A 24,371-nucleotide genomic window follows, 5' to 3' on the forward strand; every position below is an offset into this window, starting at 1 on the left:
TGAAATTAAATGTCAAGCAAATAAAAAAACAATTCCAAACATGTGGTTGAATTTATTGGATCACTTTGAATTTTCATGCATTGTTTCAAAACCTTGCTTTGTTACAGTCTTTTAATTTAAATTAATTAACTTCGCTAAAGTAAGTTACACAGCAAAAAATAATGTAAAAATGGAAGGTTGAAAACAGAATGTTGAAAAAAAGAATGATGAATTTTACCTCTATAATTGTTGAATAACATTTTTTTTAGTCAAACAGGTTTTACACAAAAAATGTGTAATATTACCTAATTTTTATGAATATTCAACATTATTTTTGCTACTCGTATACTTGAGTAATATTCATCAAATTTAGGTACAATATTCAATCAGGGACCCAGGGACTTTGACAACTGTCAAACGCAACGTTTTGAAAAGTGGTTGGCAGAAGCCTGTCGGATCGTGATTCAATCGTCGCATGTCCGCCCAGCAGTGGTGTCACGGTTCGCTCACTCAAATCGTGGTTCAAACGATACGTCATGACGCTCAAGTGTGATTGCGAACCAAGCACGAGCGAACCACGATCCGAACGCCTGCCGTGGTTCGCATGAACCCTTGCTCTCTCATCGCGATTGAGAGTGAGAGGGACCATCAATGAGCGGTTCGCAAGAAGAGCTAAAAAAACAGCACTCAGAGAAAAACATTTCATGATTTTGACAACAGAAGGTGACTATGGACAGAGCATGGCTGCAACAACCGCCGAAACAAGCAAGAGGTCTGCGGTTTATGACTGCAGATCATACCCGCATAGCTCCAGTGAGTATGGTAGACTTTTTTATATTATGTTGTTATGTCCTGGGTCAACAGACGACTCCCTGCCCACTGAGAATTTTGGCTCGAGCCTCGACTCGATTCAAGCTCGATCTCGAGCCAGATCGACTCGAGGCTCGAGCCAAAATTCTCAGTGGGTGGTTCCTTGGGGACCATCCACAAACGTGGACACTTTTTTGGAAATCTCAACCCCCTTCAACCTTCCATCGTGGACAATTTCCATTCAAATTAAATATTTTTTCTATGGAACGTGGTTAATCGCCATAGAGACCCCCCCTCACCCTAAGGTATCCACGTAGTTTATGGATGGTCCCTTGATAACTTTATCGTTAACAAATTTGAACAATTTTGTGGGAGTGAAGAAAAAAAAACAAATAAGTTTTTCTATCAGTGCCTACATTCTCCGTTGGCGAACCGTTCGCTGAACGCTCTCTTTACTCCGTTCAGAGCGGAGCGGCAAGCGAGCAGAGAAATGATGATCGAAATTTTGGTTCGCGAACCGTTAAAACCCGCCGCTCTGAGCGTTCGATAAGCGCTCACCCGATAGGTTCGTCGATTGAGTGGCTATGATACGCTCAAAAGCGAACCGTGACACCACTGCCGCCCAGTGGTGTCACGGTTCGCTCACTCGAATCGTGGTTCAAACGATACGTCATGACGCTCAAGTGTGGTTCGCTCATGATTGCGAACCAAGCACGAGCGAACCACGATCCGAACGCCTGCCGTGGTTCGCATGAACCCTTGCTCTCTCATCGCGAATGAGAGTGAGAGGGACCATCAATGAGCGGTTCGCAAGAAGAGCTAAAAAACAGCACTTTCATGATTTTGGCATCAGAAGGTGACTTTGGAGGGCTACAGAGCATGGCTTCAACAACTCATTGGGATGTCCTGGGTCTTCCAATGACTCCCTGGATTTATTATCCCTGGATTTATTATCGTAACAAGCAAGAGGTCTGCGGTTTATGACTGCAGATCATACCCGCATAGTGAGTATGGTAGACTTTTATTATATTCTGTTGTTATGTCCTGGATCAACAGAGGACTCCCTGGTTCCTTGGGGACCATCCACAAACGTGGACACTTTTTTGGAAATCTCAACACCCCGCCCCCCCCCCCCTCCCCCGTCGTGGACAATTTCCATTCAAATTATTTTTTTTTCTATGGAGCGTGGTTAATCGCCATAGCCCCCCCTCCTCACCCCAAGGTTTCTACGTAGTTTATGGATGGTCCCTTGATAACTTTATCGTTAACAAATTTGAACAATTTTATGGGAGTGAAGAAAAAAAACAAATAAGTTTTTCTATCAGTGCCTACATTCTCCGTTGGCGAACCGTTCGCTGAACGCTCTCTTTACTCCGTTCAGAGCGGAGCGGCAAGCGAGCAGAGAAATGATGATCGAAATTTTGGTTCGCGAACCGTTCAAACCCGCCACTCTGAGCGTTCGATAAGCGCTCACCCGATAGGTTCGTCGATTGAGTGGCTATGATACGCTCAAAAGCGAACCGTGACACCACTGCCGACCGGGCAACAGACTTCTGTGTAATCTTTACATAAGCGTCTGGTGGTAAATCGGTTGTCGAAATCGGCCGACGAAATCGGTTACAAAACCAACCGATTTTTTACCGATTTAGTCTGTGAATAAAATAAAATCTGAATCAACCCAATTTAATCGGTCTATTCGTAGGCCGATTAAAAATCTTACTCCTGACGAATCCCGAATAAATCGGCTAACTGGTTGGTTGTTTTTGATTACCCGATTTCGAAGGTTTCGTTAGGTCGAGAACTGTCAAATTTTTTACGGGGTCTGAACCTAAGAGCTCTTAGATCTGAACGCTTGAAAAAAGTAACGCCTCAAATGTCAGTTTGCTTCGAGCGTTACGACAAGCAAAAGTTTTGCTGAAGGGGGGATGTACCACGATGTACCGCGTAACGCAACCATGAATGAAATGCCAGTGCTCCCTCTGGATATACATAACAAGCTTAGATTATAGTAATGATAATTTATAGGACAGATAAAGGATTATTCAAATAAATAAATTCTAATCTCTAATCTAATCAGACCCTAGCGCAGCCAATCTTTCGGAGGGATCCTGGAGAGTGTCTTAGGTTAGATTACGCCTAGCACTCTTCTTGTCATTTATTAACATTTGTAGTGCGCTATTGCATTAGAATGCATTAAAACATCACAAGCGTTAAAGCGGCCAGGCCTACTGCGTAAAGCCGTATCGCAGAGATGACTCGTAATTGGGTTGAGTTTGAGCACTGAGTGTTCGAACAACAACACAATTCTGAATCGACAGGGGAGGAAGAAGCGTGCACTCAAAAATGAGTTCGCGTAAACGTGAACAGCGTTCATGCCACCGGGAACCAGGAAGAAAACTGTTCAACTTTTATAGTGCATTGCACCATGAAAGTGAACAGTTTTCTTCCTGGTTCCCGTTGGCATGCACGCTGTTCACGTTTACGCGAACTCATTTTTTTGAGTGTGGGGACACACCACCATACGCTCCGAGATTTTTGGTTGTATTCGTTGGGAGCACCATGCTAAGAAGGTTTGGTACTCCGGGACCCTCTGGGATAGGACATTGTATTTCCACGAATGCCCTGGACACTATTTGCTGTGGTTATAGCGCCACAACTCGCTCTATGTAACAGTATTCCTAATTCCAGTCCAAGTTCACCAAGTCGTCATGGCCTAGTGGTTAGCATTTTTGCTTACCAATCCAAAGGACGGAGGATCGAACCCCGCCTCGAGCGACTTTGATTTTTCGTTCATATTCATCATTTCAAATTTATGTGTTCTTAACTTTCTCGTTGGGAGTAGATGGGAATCGAACCCAGAATTATTCGCTTACAAAGCAAACACCGTAACCAGTCAGCCACGGCCGCTCCCATGAATTATTCAAATAAATAAATTCGCAATAAAATCAAAAAAGATTAGGCAAATGATAGACTTGATATTATTAGTACATTAAGGAAAAGTATATTTTTAAGGAAAAAAAAACAAAGTTTGTTACAGCAGTATCAACTGGTAAAAAAGAGTGGAAAAGCTTTGAGAGATAAGAGCATCAAAAGTTAGTTTAATCAAAAGATGGATATTAAATAGAAGAATCAGTGAAGAAGTGAGAATCAGTAGAGCAAAATAAAAATAGGAGATAGGTGGTAGCTGATAATGAAGAGAAGAGAAACCCCGTTGTGCGATGTTTCAGGTACATCCACAGCGAGTTTTAACAGGTAACAGATTCTCAAAAAGTGTCCACGTGGTTTATGGATGGTTCCAAACAAAGCGGTACAATTCAATCCAAATTAATGCCAATGCAATGGTAAAGTGTCTTTAATAAAACTAATAATAATAATCCAAATTAATGATCAAGTGTATTTAAAAAAAACAACGATTCATTATTAACATGTACATCTATACATGATTAATTTCAACTGTGATCTAGTTGTAAGCTTTTCTCCTCTTTCCCTTTTCCTTAGTATCCCTAGTAATTTTGTTTTTTTACTTTTCTTACTATTTGATAAAACCATAGTTAAACAATAATTCCTTCAACATAAATTAGTGTAACAATTAGCTGAAAGGAACTCCAAAACTCTGTTTTGTTTACAAATTTAACTTATTGTAACCTGTTTATTCAAAAATAAAAACTTAATTGAAAGAAAAAAATAGGCCTTCATCCCTAAACATTTTCAAAGATTGTTTGAAATTGTTTCTAGCCCAATCTCAAGTAGTAGAGAAACTTTTCAATTCCATTCAATTCATCATCACTGATATTTGGCACCATGAAAGAAGAGCTCTTTCCCGACATTTTGCGGGGTCCTGCGAAATATTTCGTCGGGGGTCTAGAGCAACTTTTTTTGCAGTTTTTTTTCGGTTTCATAGGATTTTTCCTCAGAAAAGTAGATGGAAATCAATGGGTTCATGTTCATATCCATCAAATATGTTATAAATTTTTATCCGGGCAACCTGTTGCTGTATTTTCATGACAAATTGTACAAAGACACGATTTTTATTCGGTCGTTTTGAGGTTTCCAGCTTGGTTTTTAGAATTATTTCAAAGAAAGTTAGAAATTTGGTAAATTTGGGTTGGAAACTTTTTATTTGAGGTCAATTTTGTAATTTAGAGACTCTTGAGGCACATTCATAAGAAATTTTATAGATATAAACATGAACCCATCGATTTCCATCGACTTTTCTGAGGAAAAATCCTATGAAATCGAAAAAAAATCTTTAAAAAAAAAGTTGCTTTAGACTCCCCGAAGAAATATTTCGCCGGACTCCGCAAAATGGCGGGAAAGAGCCCTTCTTTAATGGTGCCAAATATCAGACTTGCCCAAATTTGTATCTTATGGTACGTTCGTTTGAAGAGCCGTTGCGGCACTGAGTGCCGCACTCGTCGAGTGTCAGTTTTGGTTCAAACGAACGGTCTAGTTTTGCTCTCAGTTTTTATGCTTGTGTGCGTGCGTGGTGTTTTGTTTTGGTTCAAAAAACGTCAGTCAAAATGAGATCGTTGCGGATTGGACGTACCTCCGCGCTGGTGTTAATAGCGTATGTCGTATCCTGTCTCAGGAACGGTCAATGGAACCCGGAAAGCGGTTCTATGTGCTTAACACGGCAGAGTTAGCGAACCTGGAGCTTATTAGAGAATGGTCATCTCAAACCAAAAGAACCAATCGAAGCATAATAAGCTCCAGGTTCTCTAGCAAGAGTCACTGATAGTGACCAACGAAATCGACAAAAATGTTGACCGAGATTAATCAAGCTCAACCTGCGCGGAACCACGGCCGCGACTAAACTCAAAGACGTCTACCCTGACGGTGTACCAGACTAGACTAGATATAAGCAGGCCATCAATATGCCCGGACGTTTAAAAAAAATTAATAGGCATGCTAAAAAACTTTTTAAAAAATTATAAAAATTGCATAAATTTGTTCATTATTTTTTCTCTACATACTACTAAAAATCCTGATAACATGTTACATACAATGTCACAAGTGCTATCATAAATATTCCCATCTTTTTTTTTGCATAACTGAGTTCAATAGAAACAAAATTGAAATCAGTAAGATTTTGTCCAATTTTGAGGCAGTTTTTATCCAAGCATTTGTTGTATATCAAATATTTAAACTGCATTATATTTCCAAATATATTTAAACATATTAAAACATGAAATTTCAGAGATTTTTATTTTTTTTTATGTAATTTTTAAAAATTGGAATTTCTGGTGTTACAGCATTTATTGAATTTTAATTTAAAAGATTTCAGCAAAGTAAAATTCCTTAAATTGTTTAACCATGAAATTCAATTCATTCTGACCGATTCTTCGGCTCCTTTTCAAAAAAAATCCAAGTTTTTTTAAGCGTGTTGGCTGTAGTGGCAAAATACAAGAAGAAACCCTCCAATGTTATAACATATTTGGAAAGATAATTGATTTTACTAAAAAGAAATATCATGCAGAATAAACCATATAGTACCTGTGCTTCTCCTGAAATAAAAATGTAGCGTGACGGGACAACATCGTAAAAATGGACTTTTAAAAGGCACACTACAAAAATCGCTACAGTTTTGCCAGTTTGATTTTTAAAAACTTTTGCTCTTCTACACATTATCACAAATTGAAAAACGAATCTTTTGCTCCTTGAACTGAAAGAATTGGTTGAAATTTGAGTTTTTGCCAGCCATTTCTTTTCGTGACGGGACAACGAAAGGAGCAGATTTATGAAAAAACTCCTCTCCCGTTCAATGGTTTGCATACCACATTTGGTCAATATTCTTGGCTTTTAAGGTAAGAAAACGCATTTAAAGCACATTGCAATTATTGCATCATAATAAAAATGATTTTTTTCATATTAAAAATCACACTGAAAATTGAAAAATGTGACATTTTGGTGTAGCTTCGCTAAGAATCGGTCTTCTAATAATTGAACCAAGTTCAATAATTCCTTAAATCATTCAAATTAAAAAACTCTTAAAATCCCAGAAAGTTCAGATAATTTTTAAAATTTCAATATTGCATAAGTTTTTAAAATTCCAGAAATTTCTTTTTTTTTAATCTCTTAAATTCCTAAAAATCTCAAAATACTAAAAACATTCAGAAACTTGTAAAATTAAAAAAAAAAAAACTGCAGACATTCCTAAAATTATTTTTATTACTGAATATCCCAAAAGTTTTAGAAATGTTCAAGAATCCTCAAATTCCAATTTTTTTAAGTTCTCAATTCCCACAAATTCCATAATATCTTAATATCCTAAAATCACTAAAATTCCTTAAACTATTAAAAACTCCACAAATTAAAAAAATGTATAATTTTTTTTCAATTCTTAAATTCAATAAACCAGGACTTCCTTAAATCATTTAAATTTTAAAAAAACTTTTAAAATCCCAGAAAGTACAGATAATTTTTAAAATTTCAATATTGCATAAGTTTTTAAAATTCCAGAATTTTTTTTTAATCTCTTAAATTCTTAAAAATCTTAAAATACTAAAAACATTCAGAAACTTGTAAAATAAAAAAAAACTACCGACATTCCTAAAATTACTTCTATTACTGAATATCAAAAAAGTTTCAGAAATGTTCAAAAATCCTAAAATTCCAGATTTTTATGTTCTTAATTCCCACAAATTCCATAATTTCTAAATATTGTAAAATCACTAAAATTCCTAAAACTATTAAAAAATCCACAAATTTAAAAAAAAAATAATTCTAAAATTCCAAGTAATAAAATTCAAAAATAAGTATTATAGAATTTTATAAAATATATATTTATTAATGATTGTTTTTTTAAGGAAATATAGGTAATTAATAAATTTTTAAATTTGTGGAATTTATGTAATTTTTAGAATTTTATTAAACTTTAACAGTGGAAATTCATATTTTTTCTAAAATTTATATTTTTTTAAGATTTTTTTTTAAATTTAGATTTTTTTGAAAAGAATCCGGGGTTTTAGGAATTTTAAAAGTATAAGAAGTTTCAAAATAGTCTCAAAATTTTTGTTATTTTCAAAAATTTAAGAATTCATGGAATTTTAGGATTTTCTTGAATTCCTGGAACTTAAGAAATTTTGGAATTTGAAGATTCCAGAAATTCCCAATATTTTTAAAATCCACAAATTCTCAAAATTATCAAATTTCAAATTTTTTAAAACTTTTAAAATGTATTAAAAACTTAAATTTCCAATAATTGAAGTTAATCCGAAATTTCTAAAATATCTAAACTCCAATTTTTTTGAATCGCTGGTTTTTTTTTCATTTTAAAAATCCAAAAACTTTTGAAATTTTCAAAAGGTTTAAATTCCTGAAGATTTTTAAATTTCAAACATTCATAAAAACCCTAAAATTAAGAAAAACTCTAACTCAAAAAATCCAACAAAATCCTTATGCACACAAATTTCTTGAATTCATAATTTCTAAATTTTCTAAAATCATTTAATAATTGTTATAGAATATCAAAGCTCCATAAGATAAAAAAAAAATCTATAAAAATCTGAAATTCTTTGATTACAGAAATCTCTTGAATTCTAATATTCTAAAAAAAACCCCAAAAAAATCTGCTTGAAATTCCGAACACTTCACTGTATTTTTTTTATTTTTTAAATAAAATAAATGTAAAGAATTACGTATTTGTTTTTTTTAATGAAGTTCAGGAGTTTTAAGAGTTTTGGTTATTTTAGGGATTTCTGTAATTTAACAAATTTATGATTGTTTTTTGAAGAATTTCAAAGATTTTTGTGGAAGTAATTTTAAGTATTTGTGGAATCAAAGATTTTTTTTAAATTTCATGAATTTTAACATTTTGATTATTTCTGGAATATCATGAATTATAGGAAATAATAGAAATTCAGGATATTTAAGATCTTGTTGAATGTTTGGAATTTTTGGGAATATTAAGAACCTATAAAATTTACAGAAATTTGTAGAGTTTGAGAATTTTAGGAATTTCTAGAATCATAGAATTTTATAAATTGATTGAATTTTTGAAATCCTAGGAGTTTTAGGAAATATAGACATTTTAGAAATTTAAAGAACTTCATTTATTTTCTTATACAGGAATTTTTATTGGCTTGGGAATTGGAATAATTTCTGTTATTTTAGAATTTCTGATTTTTTAAATAGTTTTTGGAATTATTCAAGAAATAGTAGGATTTTTAAATAATCAGAAGCTTTAGGTTTTTTTTTAATTCAAGGAATTTTAAGAACTTAAAAATTTTAGATACTGTAGGAATTTTTAAAACCTAAATAATTGAGGATTTTTTCGAATTTTTGAAAATCATGGAATTTTAGGAATGTTTTGGAAATTTCTGTTGAATTAATTTTTTTTGAACAATTTCTGGATTTTTTTTAATTATTAAAGTTTTATAATATATTATTAAAGACATTTTAGATTTATTTATAGTATAATTATTTTTTTAATTTGAGAAATGTTAAGGGTTTTAGAACAATCAGAAATTTCAGAGTTAGAACAATTCTCATTTTTTTAGTTTCAATAGTTTTAGGAAGTACGTATAGGAATGTTTGGATTTTAATGAGTAAATTTGGATTTTTTTTGCGTTTTTTGGAATTTGTAATTATTTGGATTTCCTTAATTATTTTAAATTGTAGTTTTTGAATTTCGCGATCGCACCCGGTGCCTGGAGCTCGCGATTTCGCACTAGGCCAGATCGGCAGCATGTTCGCCAACAGTTTCCAGATCGGAGCTTGCCAGGTTAGTACCAGCATCAGATAGCGGCAATCTCTGCAGGTTTTGGGTCTCGTTCAGCAACAACATGCTCTCGTTCGGCAGCACGTTCACCACCAGGTTCCAGTTCGTAGTTTAGTCCTGCAAGCTGCGGGAAGGAACGACCGAAACAGCGATCGCGATGGTAGTTGCCCTCCTTGCGACTTGATCGGTTATCGTCCATCTGGATAGAATCCTTCCTCGAAACGTACTCGCTTGTACTCCTTCTTTTACATGGCCCGAAGTTGGTTCTATGGGATTCCGCTTCGTACAGAGAGCTCGGCCACCTGAAAATAATGATGAAAAGCTTAAAACAAAACAGAATTTTTATGAAGTAGTGTAAAACTTACCCAAATACAGTTATTTTCCAATTTGTCCACCATTTACACGCGAATAAATCGAAAACAAAAACAAAATCTGCTTCTCGTATCATGTTTTGAACGAACAGCTGATTTCGATGTTTACAAACATCGTTTGTTGGTGTGCGAGAAACTCGCACGAAACTAGAAAATAATCGAGTGCGGCACTCGCACTTTCAGTTCCAAGATGGCGGCAAAACTCGTGCGGCACCAGCGCTAGTTTCTTCAAACAATAGCTGCGTAAGACGTCTGGCAGATTTTCCCCCCGACTGGCCCAAGAATGTTGCCAGAATTCTGGCGAATATGCAACAAACCGGTCGTGCACGGTTCAACCGATTGAACCGATTGGTTTTCTGCCAGACAGCTATGAGTAATTCCGCCAGATTTTCGCCAGATTCGTCGGGCGTCACGCAAAACCTGGCTAAAATAAGTGTGCCAAGTGTGTCTGAACTGCACGACAAACGTCCGCCTGCGCCAGACACTCAAATTTACCAGATTATTTTCCAACCGGGATAAAGACAATAGACAAATCCAGCGAAAGCTCAACGCTGCTTTTTGATGGTGAGAGATTTGACAGCTCCCATACTAAATGTCTCGATTTTCGTACTTTTTGTTAATTTTCTTTTAAAATAAAATACTTGACATATGAAAACTATATATTTTTGGTGCCCAAAATTTCTGCTGAATCGAATGGTGTACTTATCTCGATTTCAAATTTTTCGAACAGTTTTTATTTTAATAATATTCTAGACACATGTTGTGCACCTAATCAATCAATACTTTTATCATAAATAATCATTTTGTTGCTTAAAAGTTGAGTTTTCCTGAGCTCCCATATTCAAATACATGGAAGCTGTCATTTCTAACACCATTGGCCACCTAGCGGCCATTTCAAACTGGATTCGTCTATCATAATTTAAAAATTTCGAAGCCTCTGTATGGTGTATTTCTCCGAGAACATTAATGGTACGTTCGTTTGAGGGCTAGTTCCGCACTGAGTGCCGCACTCAGAGCTGTCAAAGTGTTTGTATGTATGTATGTATTAGTACCCCCGTCTTGGCAGGACTTGGCCATGACCACAGTATGTTTCAACTGAGACGGTTTGGTTAGTACCGTAATCTGGGGTGAATCGGGACTACAGTCTGAATAGGGACAGCAGTTTTTAGAGCACTTAAAGCTTTTAAATTTGGAAATGGATGTACACATTTTGTTGGCCTGAGTCTGTTCTAACCGAAACCAACCAGAAAAATCAAAATATTGTGCTCCAACATGGTTAAAACTGCTGTCTCAATTCGCCCCATGTGTCCCGATTGACCCCAGTTTACGGTAACCGACTTATATCTTATGGACCTTAAAAGATTATCATTCTCAATCCAACCATTTGTTATGATATGATTAAAAAGACAATAACATTCATGTGACTTGGGCCAGGCGATCCACGACTCCCTCATCCAGTCCATAAAATATACGAAGGCCCTGGGATTTTATTTTTTGAGAGGGGTTAGTATTTTTTTTGGGGGGATGTTAGGCGTTTGAAATGTATGGCAATAAAGATATAATAATTATAATGAATATAGTGAAAACAATGAGGGGTTATATAATGTATAACAAGTAATAGTTCAAATATCAACAAAATAAATAAGAACTTAACAAGTTGTTTCGAAGCTTCTATCTGTTTAATTCGGAGAAAGAAGTTTAAAAAGTCAAAATAATTATATGGTAAAGTTTATTTTGGGAGGAAAACTTAATACAATTCAAAATACTAAAATATAAAAAAGAACAAAATTTTGATGATCGTGGAACAAATTATACAAAAAAAACTGATGGTAATGGGGTCTAGATGACAAAAGCTTCGAAACAGCTGTCAAGGCCTAGGGTTTAAACAACTGCCTTAATTTTGGAAACACTAATTTTATATTGGCATTCAAAACAAAAATAACATTACAAAAAAAACAAGACAAAATACATAACTATCAGGAATGCTAAAAAAGGGAAATTTATCCAATTGATTTATTTTATCTTGGAAAATACTATCCAAAAATATTAGTGATTCCAAAACCAAGAGATTACAAGAAATAACTACTTAAATATTTTATTTTGAAAGTCTCCCAGATGGTTCCGAAATTATTCCTGAAAATCAATGCAAACATTATTTCCTGTTACTTATCCAAGATTATTTATAAAATACATTCAAATTTAGCCACCAGGCTGATCCAAAAACTGAAAGGTTAAATGGTTAAATGGATTATTAAACAAAAATGATCTTGGCAGCATTAACTTGAATTTTTGTTAAGAAAAAAAAGATTGAATAAAAATAGAAGGCAAACTATACTTTTCTATCGTCAATATGAAAATGTTTTAAAAGCGCTATACATTTAATGCGTTAATTTAATTTTGGAACACTAAAAACGAAAGCGAATGACCCACAGGGTTGAAGTTTCTCAAATAAAATCAACATTCAACAACAACTTAACAAAAACGTTATTGATGCCAAAATTGGAAAATAACAACAGATATATCTTTATTTATTTTTTTTTTTGTAATCTCCCAGATAGTTCCAAAAGCTGAACTGAAATTTTATGATATGATATATCTAAAACTAAACATAGCTCCATAGAATATTCGTGTAGACACCAGATGGATCCAAAAATTGTTGAGTTAAAATTTTAAATGGATTATAGAAAACAGAAGTGAAAGTTTGAAAAATGTTTTATTCACACCATTGTGAGACAACATATATGTTGAGAAACCCATAAAATAAACTGTTCAGAAGTATTTAGTTAAAAAGAAGAAGTATTGATCTCAAACTAAAACTAAAAAAAAACGAAAAAGAACTTCAAAATATCCATCAGGCTATGAAAAAATAATAATAATAATATTGCGCAATTCTCACTAACTTGGACTTCGCACTAAATTATTGCTATCGATCGCACTATTGCGACTTGTCAAACTGGCTTGGGAAATTTTAATTTTCTCGAAAAATGATCAAAGCGAGCCGATGTTGCTCGCATGTCAATCGCAATTTTAAAGTGCGAATGTCCAGTTTGGTGGAAACAGCGACTGGAAATGTAAATAAACAACTGCTGGTTGCCTAGTTTTTGGAAATTTTGTTGTCAAAAGTGCGAGAGAAAAGTGCGGACCAAATCCAAGTTACAGTGCAAGGATCAATAATAATCAAACTAAAGTTATTTCTTGCACAAATTAAATTGGGGAACGTAAAAAATCACTAAAAAGTGAAATAATGATTTCAATGAATAACAAGGCAGCCATGAAATTATAGGTTTCGGGAAAAAGTACGTTGCCATGACATTGACAACAACAACTTCAAATATTTTTTGCTGTTATGTAATAAATACATGAACACTTAATAAGGACCCAAAATGGAAAGAGCTCACCGGGATAGGACAACAGGAACCAAAACAGCCGTTCTACCGCTCCGGAATTTACACCAACAGCTTCTAAAGGCTCTGCTTCTTAGTAGAGGTCCTTTTCTTCGGTTTTCCTTGCGTTGGGGCAGAGCTTCATCAAAGAACTCTAATTCACAAAATCACAATTTCCACTTTTATGAAACCTAGATGTGTTCCAGCACAAAAACCCTGAGCCCCAGAAACACTCCGAGACGAAAACTGAAGATGTGTCCAAAGCTGCCACCGTAATTCCGGCGCCAAATATGACGCTCATCAGTCGGAAACTACACTTTTCTCCACCACCAATTTGATATTCCGTCGCTTAGTGCCTCTTCAATCCAGCATTCAAAAACCAACTCTCTACTTCCCGGACTATCCACATTTTTAACTAAAATTTCACTAAAAATACTAAAAATATTAAAATGAGAAAGGAAAAATCCGCGGAGCAAAATTTCAAAACGTCACGACGCGCGCGCGGCTTGCTTCGATCTCCAGAGCTGTCAAAGTGTTTATTGAAAGCTGCTTTGAACAAAACTGTTAGATTAATGTCATTATCTATTTTCAATGTTCAAATGACGATAGTATCAAAAACTCAAATTGATCGATGTATTCGTACGGTAAGAATTATAGATGTAAATACACACCGCGTGCCTTCTGTGGTGAGTGTCCAGGATAGAAGCCATCCCCGGTCGGAAAAAAATCTGGTAAATTTGAGTGTCTGGCGCAGGCGGACGTTTGTCGTGCAGTTCAGACACACTTGGCACATTTCTTTTAGCCAGGTTTTGCGTGACGCCCGACGAATCTGGCGAAAATCTGGCGGGATAACTCACAGCTGTCTGGCACAAAAACCAATCGGTTCAATCGGTTGAACCGTGCACGACCGGTTTGTTGCATATTCGCCAGAATTCTGGCAACATTCTTGGGCCAGTCGGGGGGAAAATCTGCCAGACGTCTTGCGCAGCTAAGTGCAGCGCCCAAGACAAAACGCCCGCCAGGCGCCCCCCTTTTCCGTCTGGGTCATCGATTTGAAACAAAGCTTTCGGGTGTGTGTCTTAGGGTGCATTTTCATAACTCCAGAATTCTTAGGGCTTTTGTTAATTTGATTTGGTTAACCGCGGTGGATTTTCTTGAAATAATTCAAACTGTCAAAAATCCACCAATACGTACACGCAATACATAGGCACGTAGATTATACTCTATTATGTATAACGCATTGGATGCAAGTTATTGTTGCATCGTTGCATGCAAGTCATTGCGGCTCATTCTGACAGAAGAGCGCGTGGTCGTTAGTCTGAAAGAAGCCACCGACCGGAGCGGATGGCATTGTTGTGCGTCGGGATAGGAATAAGAAAACGAACGATGGCTAGCGGGCGGACGGATGGAAGGCCATCGAGAACAATCGAAGTGCGCATTGAAAGAACCGGACTCTACAAAGATCAGCTGGTGAAAAAAATAAAAATGGAGATCTTGATAAAATGTTGGTTTATGCAGAAAATGTTAAAAAGGCATCATTTTGACGAAATGTGCTTAAAAATAAAATAACTTACTAAATTTTACAAAAGTCTCGAAATAAGGCGATTCCAAACACCTTAACCAGAGCTGAATTTGTATGAGGTAGTGATGTTGGAGACATTTCAGAAAGTTGAGGCGATTGTCCACACTCCATATATATATTTTTTGTATTTCCGTAGTAACAGTTCAATAGGGCGAATCTGCGTTTGTAAACAAACAGTCTATCCCTTTTGCTCAAGTGACAGTTCTTGTTAAGTAAGAGAGGGATAGACTGCTTGTTTACAAATGCAGATTCGCCCTATTGAACTGTTACTACGGATTTATGATTGTTTGAACAACTGTCCACAAAGCGCGAGGGCAGGTCTCAAAAATCCAAAAAAGAGCCCATGATTTTGCTTTATTTGGACCAGCTTGTGGTCGGAGTTGGTTAATCGACTAAGAACCTGGCTTTCCTGCACATTGCATTGTTGTTATGTTGAAATGGAGGACCATCTCACAAAAAAAAATTGCGGACAGCGGACTATGTCCTGGATGGCGGCAAGAGAAAAACGAATATTCGGAACTCTGCCATCCAATGTAAAGGGAACCGCGGAGAGAGACCATTTTTGTGGAAACGTCCTTCTGCGCGGCGATTTTTCCACCGGACTCAGCTCACCTCCCAGGTCGAACTCCAAATCGCCAATTGCACCCAGTTTGTATCCTAAATGGCCGGCAGAGTCAAAACAATAGTCAGCACCTGATGGAAGCTCCGAACTCGCTTCACCCCTCCAATTTGACAAACGACCCAGCTCCGTCTGTCCAATGATTGGTCGACCAGCACAAGCACGATCTCATCCCCGTGGTCGATCACTTCCGTTGCGGAGTGATCCGGACGCTCTCTTCGAGTACCGAAACGGCGTCCAAAAACGGAAAGATTGTCAATAACTGACCGTCGAACAAAAGATGGAAAACAGCCAGTTAAATTGACGTGTGGACGATGCTGGTGGAAATGGGACCGAACCAAGGGGCAGGAAACTCTAAATATTTAACTAAGTATAATAATAAGTATACTTAAATTATATAAGTATACTTATTCTTTCCCACCCTTCTATAACACCCTTGTGTTCTTTTGAGCATCCTCATAAACGTGTAGCTGTCAAACAAAATCTGCCATTTCTTCTAACCTGCCAGCGAGTGTGGAAAGTGTTCCGAGCTGAATGGTAGTTCCGGAATCGGAATGTCACCGGAGGACATTCCGCAAGGGAAAAATGAACGACGCCAATGAATCGGGGTCGATCTGGCCAAAGCCGCTCTAGCATGCCGGCCGGCATCTAGAAGGCGCGCTCTTCTTCATATAATTGCCTCACATCGCCTGTGTGTTCGGCCGGAACACATTATTTGTCCTCATGGAGTCCGTCCGCAGCCAAGATTCGGCCAAACACAAACACCTTACCCATCTCGAGGAGGGCCACGGCCGTAGTCAAATAGTCCGTTTCCGAGTCTAACCAAAAATTTATATAATATTTTGAATATTTAAAAACTGGACTTATCTCCAGAATATTCATGTTTTTCATTATTTAAAAAAAAAACAATCCAAATAAAAAAAAATAACTTGTTTTTTATGCGTCCGCTGCTCGTGAGTGAAGTGTTGGAGCTTTTGATCTTGCAGGCCCGCGCGATGGCCTCCGGAGGTTGCGCCTGAGCCGTTGACTCGAGCACACTGATGATTTCCAGCAGCAGGGGAGGACCGCGCGGGGGTCACTTGAGGGGGATCGCCGTCCGATAGCTGGCCAGTTTGGTTTCCGGAGATTCGTGCTGTTGTCCGCGTCGGTTGACATCCGCTGCAGGCAGTGGGAGAACTTTCCCGTGCCGTTTCGCAACATCCCGCTCGGAGGCAGATTTTTCCCAGGTGGCCATAACTCCGCTGGTGGTGAAACCGTACTTTGTCGAGAGTTCCAGCGGTAGGGACCACTTTTCCGAGTGGACCGGGCGCCACGTAGCTTGCACCAGTTGGCACTGCTCGTAGATTCTTGCAGGAGCAGAGCTTCGCAGTCGTTCTTCACCATCGAAAGGATGATCTCGGTGTGCTCCTTGATCTTGTCCGCTTCGGCAAAGTCGAGACCGCGGACTATGGCCGCCAATGTGAGGTTGAGCAACATCCTTGCTACAAGTGCGAAGTCGATTTCCGGAATTGGATAGCCCGGATGAATTGGTCGCAGTTGAGTCTCCAGATTTACGCAGTGATACGCAATATTGATCATTTTCATTAATGTCTGAAGCTAGACAATGTAAACAATATCAAAAAAGGATCAACAAGGCTCACGAGCTGTCAAACCAAGGTTCAGTAAGTGGCGGTGGGAACTTGGAGTTAAATATTCGTAAGTATACTTACAAGTATACTAAAATACCGCCAGTACACTGAAAATCAATAAGTATAATTAGAGTTTCTTGCCCCTTGGACCGAACGGGGCACGCAAATGAAGCACACGATGCGAAACTTTATTGGGGCGCAGATTAATTACAAAAACATTGTGCGGCGGCTCGAGCAGGCGCAGGAGCATATGTTCAGGATGATGGTCAGGGGAAAACCTTTATTCCGGGAATCAGGATATTTGTAATTCTGCCATCCGACGCCATGTAAATGGAACCTGCTTTGTTGAATTTTCCGGAAAGAGACGCTGTATTCCGGCATCCACAACATTCTCAATCAAAACGAATCGCAAAATATTAAAAATGTACACAAACATCTGTCAAACCGATTTATAGCACGAACTTTTGTTCGCTATACTGCCCATGTTCGCATAAATGTCCTATATGCAAAAACAGCAAGCTGAGAAAAGCGCTAAACAAGTTTGTCCCACACATAAGGCTACGTTTTAAGTTTTCACGAAAAACAGGATTTCCTCCTGATTTCTAGAACAAATATTGGATGTTATAGGCTCTTTTGAAAGACCACACGATTTTGAACCAAACTGCATCAAAAACTCAAAAGTGACGAAAATGCATATGGGACATTTATGCGATCATGGGCAGTATAGAGCTATCTACGTGCGGTTAAGTTTTGTACCCGCCAGCAAAACAAATGGTGTGCTAGTGTGCGTAAGAGCAGGCTTAGATAACTCTATAAACTGGGGTCGGGTCAATCGGCAGAAAACCGATCGGCAGAATGCCGAATGGCAGAATGCCAAATGGCAGAAAATCACATGGCAGAAAGGACAAATAGCAGAATAGGTCAAATGGCAGAATATTAAATGGCAGAAAAGGTCAATCAGCAGAAAATTAAAAGGCAGAAAATTAATTGGCAGAATAAGTCAACGAACCGAAAAATCAAAAGGCAGAAAAATTAAAAAGCAGAAAAGTTAAATGGCAGAACGTTAATAAGCAGAAAAATTAATTGGCAGAAAATTAATTAGCAGAAAATTAAATGGCAGAAAGTTGATCAGCAGAAAAAATAAATAGCAGAAAATTAAATGGCAGAAAATTAAACGGCAGAACAGTTAGTTGGCAGAATATTCAAATGGCAGAACAGTCAAATGGCAGAATTATCAAATGGCGGAATAATTAATTAGCAGAAGAGTTGAATGGCAGAATAGTTAAATGGCAGAATGTCAAATGGCAGAATAAATAATTCACAGGAGAGTTGAATGGCAGAATAGTCCAATGGCAGAATAGTCAAATGGCAGAACAGTCAAATGGCAGAATTATCAAATGGCGGAATAATTAATTAGCAGAAGAGTTGAATGGCAGAATAGTTAAATGGCAGAATGTCAAATGGCAGAATAAATAATTCACAGGAGAGTTGAATGGCAGAATAGTCAAATGGCAGAACAGTCAAACGGCAGAACAGTCAAATGGCAGAATAGTCAAATGGCAGAATTCAGACCGAAAAAAATACCATCAAAAGCAATGGTGGGGGGGGGGGGGTAAATAATTGTGCCTGCTTTTCTTATAAGAGGTAAAACGTTTACAATTATTGTACTTGGAATTCTCACTTATATATTACATTATTTTCCACGGACTTGATTTAATATTAATAGTACGTTCGTTTGAAGTGCCGCACTCGTCGGTGCCAGTTTTGATTCAATCGAACGTCATTTGTCAGTGTGCGTGGAACTCGCATGAAACAAGATGGCAGCGAAACTCGTGCGGAACTAGCACTTTGCTTATATTGTAACTTCAGTGTTTATTCAACATAAACAGTTTATCAAGTTTATCAAACAGTTCATGCAATAAAAGTAATAATTTTTAATAAATTGTACTGTTTAACATTTAGAGTCTTTTTGAATAGGTCCTTAAAGGGGAGATTAACTTTGCCATATAGGGTTATTTTTTTCACTGTTTGATTTTTTATAATTTTTGTATTTAAGATATCGTAAAACCCTTTCAATCAGTTGTTGTACACATCATGGAGAATGTTTGGTGAAAATATGAACATTTTTGGGGGTCATCCATAGAAACTGGGTGGTCGATAAACGACGTACTTTTGGTATTTTGATATTAACTCGTATCCAATCCGTTCAAATATAGGTAATATGGGTATCAAACATCATGATTTTGAATGGCCCATTCAGACAAGATAATTTGAGGTCAATTTTTGGTGGTTTGGTGGATTTTTGGAGTGGCCAATATCATATCAGAGCAAAGCCCATCAATATAAGTATCAAAATTCTTCATTTTGTCAATACATCTCAAAAATGGTCTTCCAAAATATTTTTCTGGCCACTGGCCACTCCGGAACCGGTTCCGGATTTCCCCCCGGGTAAATCTTCGGAGTGGCCAACTCTATAGAGCTATCTAAGCCCGATCTCACGCACACTAGCTTACCATTTGTTTTTGCTGGCGGGTACAAAATTTAACCTCAATCTTTTTCGTGTACGTACACGCAATACATGCGCACGTAGATAACTCTGTATTACGCGTTCGCACATTAGGGTACCATTTCATTTTGCTTTTGTGAGAGTGTGTGCGTGCAACATGGAGTTAAACTTTTTGAAAAGCCTTGGTAAGCTTCACAGCAACTGCACAGAAAGTTTAACTCCATGTTGCGATTTGACAGCTCGATAGAGATATCCACGCGCGAGAGTGTGTTAGTTCGTAACAAAATTGACACGCATACTTAGGCAAATCGAGTAGAATGATTCGTCTGTCAAAATCAGCTGTGGTGGTGCACGTGGTAAACAGCTGGTTTTTACAGGCGATTGATCTACTCGAAAATAGTATAAACAAAATCTAAGCTATCTAAGCCCGATCTCACGCACACTTTGTTTTTGCTGGCGGGTACAAATTTGGAGCAACACGAGAAAAGGACGGATAAGCATTTTGACTGTTTGAACTATTTGACTATTTCTCAAGTTTCAGGTAACTTTTTCTCAAAATTCAAAGTGGGAAACAATAGCTGGTCTCCCCAGCTACCATTTAACAATGTGGTTTTGTAAAATAGTTTCACATTGTCTGGGATATTGCGAAATAGTTGCAGCTGTCAAAATGCTTATGCGCCCTTTTCAAATGTTGCTCCAGAAATTTTAACCTAAAAACCCTTAGAGACCCTAAATAGGGAGACTGGTCTAAGCTGGCTAAATCGATCTGGCAACGTATGTTTTGAGCTTGGCAACACTGATAAGTTTTGCTGGGCGTAAAGGCAAATGCTCGTTTGGATACGTCAAACTCGTGTCTGTTTGGGTACGTCAAATTCACTTCGACCAGTCTCCCTATTTAGGATCTCTAAAAAACCCTTCGTGTTCAAACACGCAATACATGCGCACGTAGATAACTCTATCCCACTCTTACACAACGATAACTGTCACCAGAGCAAGTGGGATCAACGTTGCCAGATTATTTTATGGAAAATCTGTATTTTCTTGAAAATAAATCTGTATTTTATCTGTATCGTGTCAAATTCGAAGCCATAGAAGGTTTTTTAGACTTTTCACAACAGATTTAAGCTTTTTAATCATATTAAAGCAAAATTAAATTACTAAATTATTGAAATTTTCAAAATAAATTAATTTTTAAAAATCTGTATATACAGATTTTTGTGATTTTTGGGACCAAAAAATCTGTATAATACAGATTTATCTGTATATCTGGCATGGCTGAGTGGGATAGACTGTTTGTTTACATTAATGGTTACGCCATTTTAAAAAGTTACTAAGGAACTATTTAGGACACAGAGCCAGTACGCAGCTCAAAAAGGAAAGTTTTTTTACGAACAGCAGAACAACGAAGCGATTTTTTGGGGGGTTTTCTACACCATCTCTGGCTTGCTTTCGCTGCTGTTGTTGCCCATTTGAAATTTTCCTTGACTGGTTTCTTACCAAGTGCATACACTGCTTCAAGTGGTAGAAATCTCCCAGTTACGACGATCAAGCACAGTTCTATCAAAGCTGGAAATTCTTACAGCATTCTAGCAGAAATGCTCCACCGTTCTAGCAGGGTTTTAACAGAACCAGCTCTGCTAGAATATTTCGTGACTGGGCTGGCTGGAGCAACATTTGAAAGGGGCGGTACTACATTGCGGTATTTCTCCCCATTTAAACACATGCACCGTCCGAATCGAAAATTTGCCACCATTTCAACATGCTTCTTGCATAGTTCGTGGGCAGACTGGTCATGTGTAAAATAACCTCAATCGGTTCGTAGTTTTTTTTTTTTTTTAAAGGTCCTATAAGATATTGTGTTTTATATGTTTAAAGGACCTATTCAAAAAGACTCTAAATGTTAAACAGTACAATTTATTAAAAATTATTACTTTTATTGCATGAACTGTTTTATAAACTTGATAAACTGTTTATGTTGAATAAACACTGAAGTTACAATATAAGCAAAGTGCTAGTTCCGCACGAGTTTCGCTGCCATCTTGTTTCATGCGAGTTCCACGCACACTGACAAATGACGTTCGATTGAATCAAAACTGGCACCGACGAGTGCGGCACTTCAAACGAACGTACTATTAATATTAAATCAAGTCCGTGGAAAATAATGTAATATATAAGTGAGAAATCTAAGTACAATAATTGTAAACGTTTTACCTCTTATAAGAAAAGCAGGCACAATTATTTACCCCCCCCCCCACCATTGCTTTTGATGGTATTTTTTTCGGTCTGAATTCTGCCATTTGACTATTCTGCCATTTGACTGTTCTGCCGTTTGACTATTCTGCCATTTGACTGTTCTGCCATTTGACTATTCTGCCATTGGACTATTCTGCCATTCAACTCTCCTGTGAATTATTTATTCTGCCATTTGACATTCTGCCATTTAATTATTCTGCCATTAAACTCTTCTGCTAATTAATTATTCCGCCATTTGATAATTCTGCCATTTGACTGTTCTGCCATTTGACTATTCTGCCAACTAACTATTCTGCCGTTTAATTTTCTGCCATTTAATTTTCTGCTATTTATTTTTTCTGCTGATCAACTTTCTGCCATATAATTTTCTGCTAATTAATTTTCTGCCAATTAATTTTTCTGCTTATTAACGTTCTGCCATTTAAATTTTCTGCTTTTTAATTTTTCTGCCTTTTGATTTTTCTGCCTTTTGATTTTTCGGCTTTTTAATTTTCTGCTCATTGACCCTTTCTGCCGATTGACCTTTTCTGCCATATTATATTCTGCCATTTGACCTTTTCTGCCATTTAAGATTCGGCCATTTATTTTTCTGCCGATTGAAATTTCTGCCATTTGGCATTCTGCCATTCGGCATTCTGCCGTTCGTTTTTCTGCCGATTGACCCGACCCCCTATAAACTGATTCTTGCTTGACATGAATTGAATTCTTGTACGACAAGAATTGATTTATTGTTGAATAATTAAATTTTTGTCCCGCTCACATCGAATTTTCAACATCAAATTTGTCAAAGATTTCATTACGAAATTATGAAAAAAAAAAAATATGTGAGGCACTTTGTTTCAAGTAAGTAAGCATTTTTTCGAGTTGCTTCATCAAAAATAAACGGAAAATTGCTGAAAAATAATTCATGTCAGAGTTGAACCGGTGACATGAATTCAAGAACATGAATTCTGGAGTTATGAAAATCCACCCTAAGTTTTTTTCTGCTGTAGTTACATACCTACTACACGAAGCCACTGTCTGAGCTCGTTTCCGGTGGCCGGAAGTCCTTTGCTGGGCAGTCGTTCCGGTAGCTTGGCTTTTGTTATCAGCAGTTCGGAGAACATTTTCACCAGCTTGGTCTCGAGGGTTCTTATCTCTTGCTGGGTGAGTTCAGTATGTGTATTGCATGTCGTCCTTAACCCCTCCAGCCGATCGGCGGAGATGTCTATCATGCTCTGGATCACGTCGAGACCCCTTCGTATGTTGACTTCACACTCATTGTTCAAGTATTGGTCAGATTTGGCCTCGGCCATAGTTAAATGAAAATAAATCAACTGGAAATTTAAAAAAAAAACTTTCTCAAGCGAAGCGCTTCACAGGGTTATACTTTAACTAACACTAAGCAACAAATCAATTTTCGTATTCCTTCAATTGGACATCTCGGGGCAGGTCAGAGTACTTTTTAGATTTCATTTTCACACTCACGAGATATTACAGAATATGTTCAAAATTCCTGCTTTTTAATCCGTTCTTTAGCGTAAAAATCAATATTTTTCTATGCACGATCATTTAAATAGTCCAGATTTGCATTTAACTAACCCATTTTACGTCAAAAATTATTCTACTCAAACATGAGCAGCGTGTACTTACAATTGCATACACTGTAAAAAAAACTGCACTTTGGACTCAAGCACACGGTTACTGAAAATTGCACTTTTGGGAGTTCAGAAATCGCACTTTTGACAGTTCGCTTAAACGAACTCAAAAAAGTGTGATTTTACGAACTCGAAAAAAATCGCCAAAAAACGCCAAAAAACGAGTTCAGTTATGCGAAGTTCTTCATTCCCTTCCAAACCTTATCCTTTGATTCCATTCCTTTTTGCATTCTGCTAGACTGTAACCACTGACGAACTGACTGCTGTAACGCTGTCGATGCTGATTTCCAGAGTTTTTTTTAAAGGACCAATAAACTATTGTCTTTCATATGTTTATAGGACCTAATAAAAAAAAAACTCTAGATTTGGTTGCTGTTATGGAAATGCTGTTGGTGCTGTTCGTGCCGTGGGATGGCTGTGGTCAGGTCGAGACTGGAACATGGTACAAATAGAAACGTGTGTTGCACCGGACTTAGTCCGTGCGACCTACCCTAACTTAAATTATAGCAAAGACCCTCACTTGAGTTGGGCACAGTGGCCAACGGTGCTTTCATTCACACCGTCAGCAAAGACAAGCGCCCCGCGCGGCGGTGCAGCTTTTGCAACACACGGCCAGCTTTGCTGATGTGGGCTTTTGGGTTTCCCTTGGGGACATCAAGTGTCTTACCAGGGAATTGATTTGTGTATTATAGGTGCTAGGCCGCGGTAGTGGTAACTTCGATTTCATTAATTAATCTAGTTACATAATATAGTTGTTAAAGTTAAACTTTGTTTCTTAAATTACTTAAATATCACATCATATGCGCCAATCCTTACCGCACGGCGGCGCAGTGTGCTCTTGCTTAGTTTACTGCTGCCAATATTTGTTTTGATCACATTCTGAT

At 37.3% G+C, this 24,371-nt stretch overlaps 1 protein-coding gene across 3 annotated transcripts in view; it reads right to left on the reverse strand.

The window, feature by feature from the left end:
- LOC120430955 (kinase suppressor of Ras 2) overlaps positions 1–23,425 on the reverse strand; it is a 35,382-nt gene extending 11,957 nt beyond the window's left edge. Inside the window, exons 1-2 of one of the 3 annotated variants that reach the window (XM_039596083.2) lie at positions 23,230–23,425; positions 22,851–23,166 (exon numbers count right to left, since the gene is read on the reverse strand). In XM_039596083.2, coding sequence (XP_039452017.1) covers positions 22,851–23,145 — 295 coding nt within the window. In that variant the 5' untranslated portion in view covers positions 23,146–23,166; positions 23,230–23,425. The remainder of the gene's footprint in view (positions 1–22,850; positions 23,167–23,229) is intronic. The other 2 variants (XM_039596085.2, XM_039596084.2) reach the window with 2 other exon arrangements.
- Positions 23,426–24,371: the final 946 nt, after the last annotated feature.

This window comes from Culex pipiens, chromosome 1, assembly GCF_016801865.2.
Source record: "Culex pipiens pallens isolate TS chromosome 1, TS_CPP_V2, whole genome shotgun sequence".
Classification (NCBI taxonomy): domain Eukaryota; kingdom Metazoa; phylum Arthropoda; class Insecta; order Diptera; family Culicidae; genus Culex; species Culex pipiens.